At 37.8% G+C, this 10,819-nt stretch overlaps 1 protein-coding gene across 1 annotated transcript; it reads right to left on the bottom strand.

Annotated features, from left to right (window-relative positions):
• Window positions 1-4,313: 4,313 nt before the first annotated feature.
• On the bottom strand, window positions 4,314-6,966 carry LOC114103883 (olfactory receptor 10AD1-like). The gene is made up of 2 exons (XM_027949722.2): window positions 6,962-6,966; window positions 4,314-5,280 (listed from the first exon to the last, which is right to left on the bottom strand). Exons 1-2 carry the CDS (start codon window positions 6,964-6,966, stop codon window positions 4,314-4,316), a joined length of 972 nt encoding a protein of 323 aa, XP_027805523.2.
• Window positions 6,967-10,819: the final 3,853 nt, after the last annotated feature.

The raw sequence follows: 10,819 nt of genomic DNA, 5'->3' as shown, positions 1-10,819 counted from the left end.
TAGGACAAACTCTATTTTGGTGAAGATATTAACTTTTAGTACATTGTAAGCCACAATTTGTTAAAATTTTATTTAGGAATTTTGCAATTATGTTTGTGAGTAAGAATAGCTTACTTTGTTTTTGTCACATTTTGGTATCAAAAAGTTATGTTAACATCATCAAAAATGTTAATATGTCCCCCTTTTCTGGTATATTTGCATTATTCAGCTTCTTATCACTATAATGAAATATCTGAGAAAATTAACTTATAAAGAAAACAAGTTTATTAGGCCTAAAGCAAGGCAGCACACGATTGCAGGAGTGTGTGGTAAAGCCAAATTGCTCACCTCGTGGCCAGGAAGCAATAGAGAGCAAACAGGGGACCAGGGCTGTACAACCACCTTAAGGGTATTCCCCAATGACCTAAAGGCCTCTCACCAGGCTCCAACTCAGTTTTTACCACCTTCCAATAGCACCAACCAGGAGACCAGTGGGTGTTTAGGGAACATTCAAGATCCAAACTGTACCAATATCCAAATTTAGATTTTGTTTTGATTCTTTGGTAGTATGCATTTGATTAGGAATCAAGTTGCGTTTACTATTTGATGTAGTTACAGTATCAGAGGGTAAAATGTCCTTTAGTGTTACTGTTTTGGCCTTCTTTACTGTCTTTTTGTTTCCTTCCTAGACAGGGTCTAAGACTTGCGGTTCTTTCAGACATAATCCCAGAAGTTCTACTGATATGGTGGTGAAACGTCCCTGGGTTCTGACTCTACAAGTGTTTCTCAGCATTTTTTGTCCTTGTTATGATTTGGATCTGAATTGCACCCCAAAGGCTCATGTGTTTAGAGTTTAGTCTCCAGTGCAGTAGTGTTCAGAGGTGGGGCTTTTAGGAGGTGATTGGATCACGAAGGGTCTAATCTCATCATGGATTAATCCCTTGATGGAGTTATAATTTAATGACATTATTGGGAAGTGATAGAAACTATAGAAGTTGGGGCCTAGCTAGAAGAAGTAGGTCACTGAGATCATGCCCTTGGGAAATGTCTTGTCCCTGACCCCTTTCCACCACTCATTCTTAGCTCTGGTCACTAGGAGGTGAGGAGCTCTACGCTATCATGAACTCTCCACCATGACATTCTGCCTCACCATAGGGGCATAACAATGGAGCCAGTCAACCACGAACTGACTAACACACCCTTTTTAGTTGATACAAGAGAGAGGCTAGGAGGCTGGAGTTGGGTATTTTACTTCTTCCAGGTTATTTAGGCTCTGGCAAAATGGTTTTGAGGGCAGGCTGTTAAGGAGAACAGAGTTGTCTGGGCTTATTTCAGAAAGATTACTTTTTCTCTCCTCTTGCTAAAAGCCCAAGGGGACTTTTCTCTGATCTTCACCCTGAGAACCTGGCGGGGTTCCTGGAGGTCTATAATGTCTACGCAGTTAGAACTCACAAAAGTATAGGAGCTCCCTGAGAGCAGGCCTGTATGAGTATTGGTCTATCAAGCTAGCTTATGCTCCTTAAGTGTTCCTACCAGGCTCTAGCTCCAGCTTCTACTCCCCGCAAACTGTGTTTCTGTGTTTCCCTGTCCCTCGGTTTTGGAATGGTGGTTTGTCCTGTGACTTCAATTCTCTAATGGATCTAAAAACAGTGTTGAAAATAGTGTTGAGTTTCTATTTCTTCCTTTTTCTCCTCCTCCTCTTCTTCCTCTTCCTCTCCTTCTCCACCATCTCTCTCCTCCCCACCCTCTCTCTCTCTCTGAGAGGAACAACTACCAAGCTTTTTACTGTTTATAAATGTCAGACTAGACTTATAGTTTATTCTTTATCTGTTGGTTAGTTAGAATATGCCTCTTAATTTCCAAAAATGTGGGTTTCTAATTATCTTTTTTTGCTACTGATTTCTAACTTAATTGCATTTTGGTCAAATAATATGGTCTATATAATTTAATTATTTGAAATGTTTTGAGATTGCTTTATGGACTACTATGTGGACCATTTTGAGAAATTTTCCATTTGTGGTTGGTAATATGTGTCTTTTTCTAGTTACTGAATTAATCACTGTGCTGAGAGGAAATGGATGTTATTCTTAAACAGGACAAATTTAAGGACTTGCAAAAATATAGGTAGGATTAAAGGGAATCAATCAGAAATGGTGAAGCATCCTGGGACTATCTATCAAGAGCAGGGAGTAGGTACCACCTTATGGAGGTCAACAGGGGAGAAGAGATACCTGTGGCTAGAGAAGAAGGTCATAGGATTTGGAAAATCAGGAAAGGAAGAAGGAGAATACATACTCATATACATTGTCCTCATTGATCCTGCTAGCAACTTTCACTAGTTGAACCTTAACACAACTACAAGGCAATGAAGTTCATTGAGGCAGTCACTGAAGGATTACCTATCTGGACATAGATCGGAAGGAAAAAGTGGGTATTTGGTCCTAGAGGGGAAAAAGAAAATATCTAGCACACAGAAATGGTAGCATAGACTCTTTCAAGTAGGTGGGGACATATTTTCTATGTAAGAGGTGTTAGGGAGAAGAAAGATAATTGGCAAAATAAATGATTGGCATCCTAATATGGAAGTGGGAGAAGTTAGGCTCCAATAAGAATGTAACTTAAGTTTTGTGTGCCCTGGGGAAAGATAGTCATTGGTGAAAGAAAAGAGATTGAGGAAATGAGAAAAAAAAAGTTAAAATTCTAGGAAATATTCCCACAAGAGGGCACATGTTGTACTAAATAGCATTTGATGGGGCCCTCATGCAGAAGACCAGAGGAGACAAGAGGTGGGAGTGAGCCAGACAGGAATGTAAAATTGGTAGGAACAAGGGAAGGAGAGCTGCTAGATAGAAGAGATTTGAAGTAATAGAGGAAAAGGGCAGATTTAAGTAGGATAATGCTCGTGGCAGAGAGAAAGGCATGATTGGATAGGAAAAGGGTTATAAGATCAGGAGAAAATTTAGCACTTGTGAAAATCAGGAGAGTAGGGGTAGACTCAGATCCAGACAAACAGAGGTTTTAGAGAAGGTTTTTATCACAGCGATTTACACAGTACTTTGCCATGGCAGTGCTAGCAGAAATCTTGCCCACAGGCAATTGGATGATGGCTTTGCAGACTGAATTCTGTATTTTGTTTTCTTCTTGGTTCCCTTTTTTTGTTTCCTTCCATGTTAACACTTCTAATCATCTTTCTGTTTCTGCCCTTTTAATTCCTCTTTTCAACACCAATACTACCGACACTTTAGGCCCTATAACTTTAGTAGGTGCTAAGCTGTTCTGTGTATTTTAGAATGTTCATCAGGTTCTGTGGTCTGTGCCCTGAACATGCCAGTAGCATATTCTCTCCTCCAGTTGGGACGACCAAGAATGTCCTCAGACATTGCCAAATACCCCCTTGGGGGCAAAACTGTCCCTGGTTGAGGATCACTGCTCTAGGCTATGGATAAGGTAGGGGAGGGAAAAAAGAAATTAGAGATGTGAGTAGAGTCCCAGGAATGGGAGTATATTGTAAATAAAACAAGTCCCAAGAAAGAAAGCGTAAAAAATAATAAATTTAAATCACACAGCAAACGTCCAGGCTAAAAATAAAGTCTTCAACTGGAAGCAAATAAATGTGCCAATAAATTAAAGTGCTCTTGTTCTAGTTTTGTATAATGCAGATGTCACTCAAAGATTCTCTGACTCTAACACATGCATTCATACTTCAAACCTCCAATTTACAACCAGGCTTTTTGTTTTTGCTTCTATCCTCCCTCTTCTTCATTAATCCACGTACACTTGCATACATCTCCTCTTGCTGGCTTTGGGAAATAAATACAACTCTGTTGATTAATTCTTGCTTTTTAATTGAAGAATGTTGGTGCCACCATGCAGGGATGGTGTCCCATATCTCACAGCATATTTCTCCAACCTATTGCTTCCACATATCCCCTGTGGTGCTCAATCTATTCCTCCCCCAAAGCCTAGATTCCTACTAATAGTTGACTTTTCCCTGGAAAGTAATGCTCCCCAAAGCATAGCCTGGTTGTCTTTTTTTCATTGGTATCTCTGGAGAAGCAGGCCTGCCTTTTCTCAAGTTAGCAATTTATTTCTTCATTTTGTCGCACTTGTTCCTCCAGTCATGAAAGTGTATTACAAAGAGAAGTCTGGGAGGATCAATCCGTGCTGGAAGTGAAGTCAGTTAGATGAGCCTTAGACACCAGGAGGAACGCCCTGCTAAGTTGGGTGCCAAGAAAGACATAACTCTTTTTTTTTTTTTTCTGAAGGCTTTCAGCTTTGGAGAGTTATTCCTGTTCAAGGTGGGAAGTGGGTAATCTTCTCCCACTTCTGTTCTGCTAGACAGACTCTGCCTGGGCCAGGCTTCCTCTGCCAAGGACCCTCAACATAGCTCCCTTCATTTCCTTGTTGCGCAAACTGTAGATGATAGGGTTGCACATGGGGGTGATGATGGTGTAGAGGAGGGAGAAAGGCTTGTCTTTGTCAGGCCCATGTGTACTGCGAGGATTCATGTAGGAGAACATAGCCGAGGTATAGAAAAAGACAACCACAGTCAGGTGTGAGGCACAAGTGGAGAAAGTCTTCCCCCTACCTGAGGAGGAGGCTCTGCCCAGGATGGAGGTCAGGATGCGGGCATAGGAGGTGACAATGAGCACCATGGGGCTGAGCAGCACCACAATGGCATCAGCAAAAATCACTTTTAAACTAAATAAAGGGTCCCCACAGGAGAGGGAGATCACTATGGGGGCCTCGCAGAAGAAGTTCTCTACATGGTTGTCTCTACAGAATGGACCTCTAAATGTCATGTAATCAAGGAGGATGCCATTGATCATCCCAAAGAACCAGGAAGTACCCACCAGCCTCACACAGACCTGTCGGCTCATGATCTGGGCATAGTTAAGTGGTTGGCAGATAGCAACATAACGGTCATAGGCCATGAATGCCAAGAGGATGCACTCAGCCACTCCCACACCAAAAACCAGATACATCTGGATCAGGCATGAGGCAAAGGAGACAGTGTGGTTCTTGACTACCAGGTGGATCAACATCTGTGGGATGGTGGTGGTGATAAAGCAGATATCCAGGAAAGACAGGTGGCCAAGGAAGAAGTACATGGGGCTGTTGAGCCTGGGGTCTGTCCAAGTGATGAAGATGATGAGGCCATTCATGGCCATGGCAAGGCCATAGAGGGCTAGGAATAGTGTGAAGAGCAGTGTCCGAGTGGAAGGATAGCTCTGCTCAAAGCCCACGAGGATGAACTCTGTGACTGTGCTGATATTCCTTAGGTCCATTGTCTGGGGCCAGCTTGAGGGGCAAAGATAGGAAAAGCACAGGTGAGTTAGCTGTGTCTAGGAGCTACTTTGAATGACTTCTGCAAAAACAGATCAGGGGCAAATGAATGAAAAAGGCAGTAAAGGATAATTCCAGTAAATTCCATGTGAGTCTACAGCATTGTGGGCACAGAAAAATGGCATGCTACTGTAGGCTGCAATAGTGGAACCATATTACAATCCAAGGAAGGTTTTTTGGACTTTTTGTCAACCTGTATCTCCCTTGTCCCAACATATTTACTAATCACCTCCCCTCTATAGGCATCCCACACCAGAACAGTACATTTGTTACAACTGGTGAACCTACGTAAGACACATCATGATCATAGTTCACACCAGTGTTCACTCATGCTGTTTTACCTTCTGGAATAAATGTAGAAAAATTTATTGACCATTATAGCATCATCCAGAGTTTCACTGATATGACAGTCCTCGTATTTGCCTATTCATCTTTTCTTCCCACCTAATGCTCTGACTGATCTCTTCACTGTTTCTGTAGTTTTTCTGGACTCTACATTAAATGATTATCCAGCAGTGGAACTGTGTTCAGAGACAGGATAATGAATGACCCAGGAACCATGTAACACACCAGGAAGGAAATTTAAAGGGAAGACTGAGGTAGAATCTGAGAGGTGACTTTAAATGTTAATAGATTTTCCATGAAAAAAAAAGAGAATTTTCTTTTTTTGTGTAACCTCAATGAATGGGAGTGGAAATACCAGAAGAAAAAATGACTGACTTTTGTAATTAAAAATTGTCATTATGTTCTTACCTATAAAAGTAATGTCTGTTATAGAACATCTAGAAAACATCAAAAAGTAAAAGCAAAAATAAATAAACAAATAAAAATAATCACCCAGAGAGAACCCACTTTAGTGTTTTAGTTCATGTCTTTTTCATTTTTGTTTTTCTTTTTTGTGGGGAGGCGGGTAACTGGGGATTGAACTCAGGGGCACTTAACCAGTGAGCCACATGCCCAGTCCTATTTTGTATTTTATTTAGAGACAGGGTCTCACTGAGTCCCTTAGCGCCTCACTTTTGCTGAGGCTGGCTTTGAACTCGAGATCCTCTTGCCTCAGCCTCCAGAGTCACTGGGATCTAGTTTTGTGTTTCTATTTTTTTTTTCAAGCTTTTGAAACCAACACAAAATTTAGAGGAGCTTGCCACAAGAGCTTAAGTGGGGGTGGCAGAAGTGTACCTGCAGGAAGAAGTGTAGCAATTACAGCTGTTTCCAGGCTAGGGGACCTTCTACAAGTCCAGCTGGAAGAAAGGAAAAAGACAAAAATTCACTTTTATTTGAATGGAGCACTGGGGCCAGCTGCACTCCATCCCACTATAGCCCCAGGGAGTGTGAGTTCAGAGGAAGCCGCTTTCTAATCCTTCCCTGAGAGGCAGTGACTTTTTGTAATTAGCCCCAAAATACCACATATGTTTCAGAAGCCCTGCCTGTAAGGAAATTCTGGCCATGAAAATATTTAAATTTTAGCATTTTAGAATTTTTGTCTCAAATGATAGATGGAGTCTTTAAATGAATAATAAATAAAGCTATGTTTCTCTGGGTGGGTTAAAAATTTTTTTCTCAAAGTGTGGACCATAGATTGGCAGCAGAAACATCACCTGGGAAATTGACAGAAATGCAAATTGTTGAACTTTACCCCATATCTACTGAATTATAAACTCTGGGGATGGAACACATCAATCAGCATTTTAACAAGCCATCCATGTGATTCTGATGCATGGTAAATATTTAAAACCATTGATCTTTTTTTGTTTGTTTAAATCCTGGGGATTAAACCCAAGGGCTGAACTGAATCACTCTTTTTCATATTTTATTTTGAGATAGGGTCTCACTAAGTCGCCAAGACTGGCCTTGATTTTGTGATCCTCCTGCCTTAGCCTCCCGAGTTGCTAGGATTAGAGGTATGGGCAACCACGCCCAGCTGAAAACCACTAGTCTAATGCAAGGGTGGGCAAACTATGGCTTTCAAGCCAAACATAACCCACTGCCTATTTTTAAAAATAAAGTTTAATGGGAACACAGCTACATACATTTGTTGATGTATTGTCTATGGTTGTTTTCTCATGACAAAGCTAAGTAGTTGCCACAGAGGCCATATGGTCTGCAAGTAGGTCTGCCAGATGTAGCAAATAAAAAAATATATGCTACAAGATGCCCAGTTAAATTTGAGTTTCAGATAAAAAATAAATATTTTTTATTACAGGTATGTGTCATGAAATATTAGTAACAGAGCACCCAAACCCTAAAAATATTGGCTCTTTGACTTTTCACAGAACGACTCTTGCCTATTGCAATGAACTCTGCTTCTGATAGGCATGAACATGAAAGGCAAGCTATGAGAAAGGCATCAGTCCTGGGCACACACCTGGGATTCTGTACTTGACGGGAAAGAATCTGTTTTTTAGGTGTTTCACTGACTCTCAATTACTTCCTTCCCAACAAGAAGGTTCAAACTGGGAGATAAATATGGGACAGAAAGACAGCTATTATCACTTCTTTTTATGTTTATTGAACTCAACATATGTTGCTTTTCCTATTTTAGGTGCTTGGTGGTAAGCTTGTTCAATTAAGTCATATCAAAGAGATAGTTTGGAAGGTTTGTACAACTAATTCAGAAATGATTCTGTGACAATAAAATTAGACATGATTAGGAAAATAATCCCAGATCTGGGGTTGTGGCTCAGTGGGAGAGCGCTCGCCTAGCATGTGTGAGACACTGAGTTCGATCCTCAGCACCACAGAAAAATAAAATAAATATATTGTGTCCACCTAAAACTAAAAAATAAATCTTAAAAAATGTCTACTTGAGTTCTTTAAATTGGGTTGTTCATCTTTAAAAGAAAGAAAGAAAGAGAGGAAGAAAGAAAGAAAGAGAGGAAGAAAGAGAGAGAAAGAAAGAAAGAAAGAAAATAATCCCAAGCAAAACTGAAAAAACAAAAAGCCCTCTGAGAGCAAGTCTTAGATCAAACAGGAAATTAAAACAGCTAAGGCTACCTAAAATAACAACTGAAAGTACTATATATTTTTAAAAAATGCTATACCAACATATTTATTAGAGGAAAATTAAATAGCCTGAAATAATTTTTTTACTTAGCAAAATGGAATGATGATAAATGAAGTTAAATGAAATAAACCAAAATGAAATTGTTGAAGAGAAACATACAAACAAAATTAACCTTAGGGAGAACAGAAGAGGAAAATTTTTAAAGATCAAACAATAATTATTGAATAAGAAAAGTCTAGGATTGATAAATAAACTCAGGAACTGACCTTTTGAAAGGGCCAGTATTATAAACTTCTATTTAATAACAATAAAAAAAGGTGAAGGGAAGAAAGCAAAAATACATATATTTAAAAAGGAGAAATAATTATAGCCACAAAGAAAATGAAAATAATTATGCAACAATGCTTTGCAAAATTCTATGATAATCAGTTTAAAGCATGGAGGAGATAGATAATTTTCTAGGTTAATATAAATCATTGAAATTTATCAAAGAAAAGCTAGAGACATAATTAAACTAATATGCTGAGTGAAATTAATGCAATGCTGTGTTTCTGAATCTCAGCTTCACATTATAGTCCCTTGGACAGTTTTAAAATATGCATGTTCCCAGGCTACATACCAGACCATTAAAACAAAAGTATTGGAAGGGACAAAGTCATTAGCATTTAAAAATTTAATTGGAAAATAATAATTGCATATTTTATGGATTACAATGTGATGTTTGGATATATCTTTACATCGTGGAATGATTAAATTGAGCTAATAACATCCATCAGCTCACAGGGGTATATATAGTATTTTAAAAAATTCTCCAGGTCATTCTAATGCATAGCCAAACCTGAGAACTATTAAAACAAAGAAATATGACATGTATGGTTAAAAAAAAAAAAGAAATATGACAAAGATCTATGCTCCAAAATAGTTCCAGACTTTGGTTTTTCCATAGATAAGTTCTTTCTAATCTTGTAGCAATCAGACCTTTTCCAAGGCTAATGAAACTCTTTGTAAGAACAGAAAAAATAAAAGCTATTTGATTACTTTCACAAAATTATCAAACTATTTAAATCAAAACCTGATTTACAAACACAAAAAATTATAACCAAGATAATTAATAATGGTGAAGCAGACAAAATAAATTATTAGCAAATATAATTCAGGAATACCTTCAAAGAATAGTGTGTCATGACCAAGTAAAAATTCATTGCAGGGATTTAAAGTTCTTCTAGTAATAGGAATTATACTAATATAATTATAAATATAAATATACTAATATAACTCACCATATTAATATATCAAAAATAAAGAATTCTAATTAATTATGTAGCAGTGAAAAAGGCACTTGGTAAAAATACCTGATTAAAAATTAATTAATTAAAAATTAATATCTGATTTTTAAAAACTCTTAGACAGGAGTAGAAAGATGCTTCTGAATCATAATGAAAACATTTCTCTAGATCAAAATAAATATACTATGTGTTAAATGTTTGTTCTATATGTATGTAATAACTTTCTTAAGCTTCATAACAATCCTCTGTGGTAGGTAGTTGTTTTTTTTTTTTAATTCTTTTTTACAAATGCATGGAAAGGGTTATAACTTGCCAAGGTCATATAGTAAGTAATGAAGTTCAAATTCAAACCTGAGGAGTTTGGTTCCAGAAGTTTCATTGTCAGCTATATCTTCACGCTGCTTCAGGCTTTGGGATGCCCTACAAATACTAGCCAAAGTATCTAGACAAAATAAATTAAATGAGTGGTGTGCTGGTAAGTACTTACAGATGACTCAAGGAGTGACAACTTGTTTGTTGCATAGGCCAATTTTCATGGTGTAAATACTCCATCCATGGCCTCTTTCATGCTACTAATATGACACCATTAGCTGGGACACCATTATTATATGGTTTTCTTACCATACAGGTACATTAGATGAAAGTATAGATAATCGTAAAATGCAGTGACAAAATTAGAAAATGATGAGTTTTGAGTGTCCATTACTTTTGCTTTTAAGTAAAAATTATTTAATTGTAAATTTATATAATTTGTTAATAATAGCTGTTTAACTATAATAACTTTTAACTATAATAACTGTTTAACTTTAATAATAGCTGTTTAACAACTAGTTTTCAAAATTCCTGAAAATTTAACAATTGGTTCTTAAAAGCTAGTATAACTGGTGAAATAAAAATGAATGGGCAGAATTATTATATGCAAATGATATTTCTGAGGGTAGAATGCATTTCCCCTTTTCATGTGTCTGCTTGTCAATTTGGAGGCCAGATTTTCTGCCTAAACTTCTCCTAGTAGGAAGAAATAACAGGCAACAGTTCTGATCCCACTATTCATTTTTGACTTAGAAATACTCTAAATCTCTCAACTGAGCATTGGTTACATGTTATAGTTTATGCACAAAATGGAGCAAGAAATCACATCTTACCTCATTCTGTTGCTATGACAGGAAATGATCTGCACAGAATCACTGCAACAGGTAAGAGA

This window comes from Marmota flaviventris, chromosome 3, assembly GCF_047511675.1.
Source record: "Marmota flaviventris isolate mMarFla1 chromosome 3, mMarFla1.hap1, whole genome shotgun sequence".
In the NCBI taxonomy this organism is placed as follows: domain Eukaryota; kingdom Metazoa; phylum Chordata; class Mammalia; order Rodentia; family Sciuridae; genus Marmota; species Marmota flaviventris.
The sequence above is the reverse complement of the archived record's forward strand: the minus strand, read 5'-3'. Positions and strand labels throughout refer to the sequence as shown.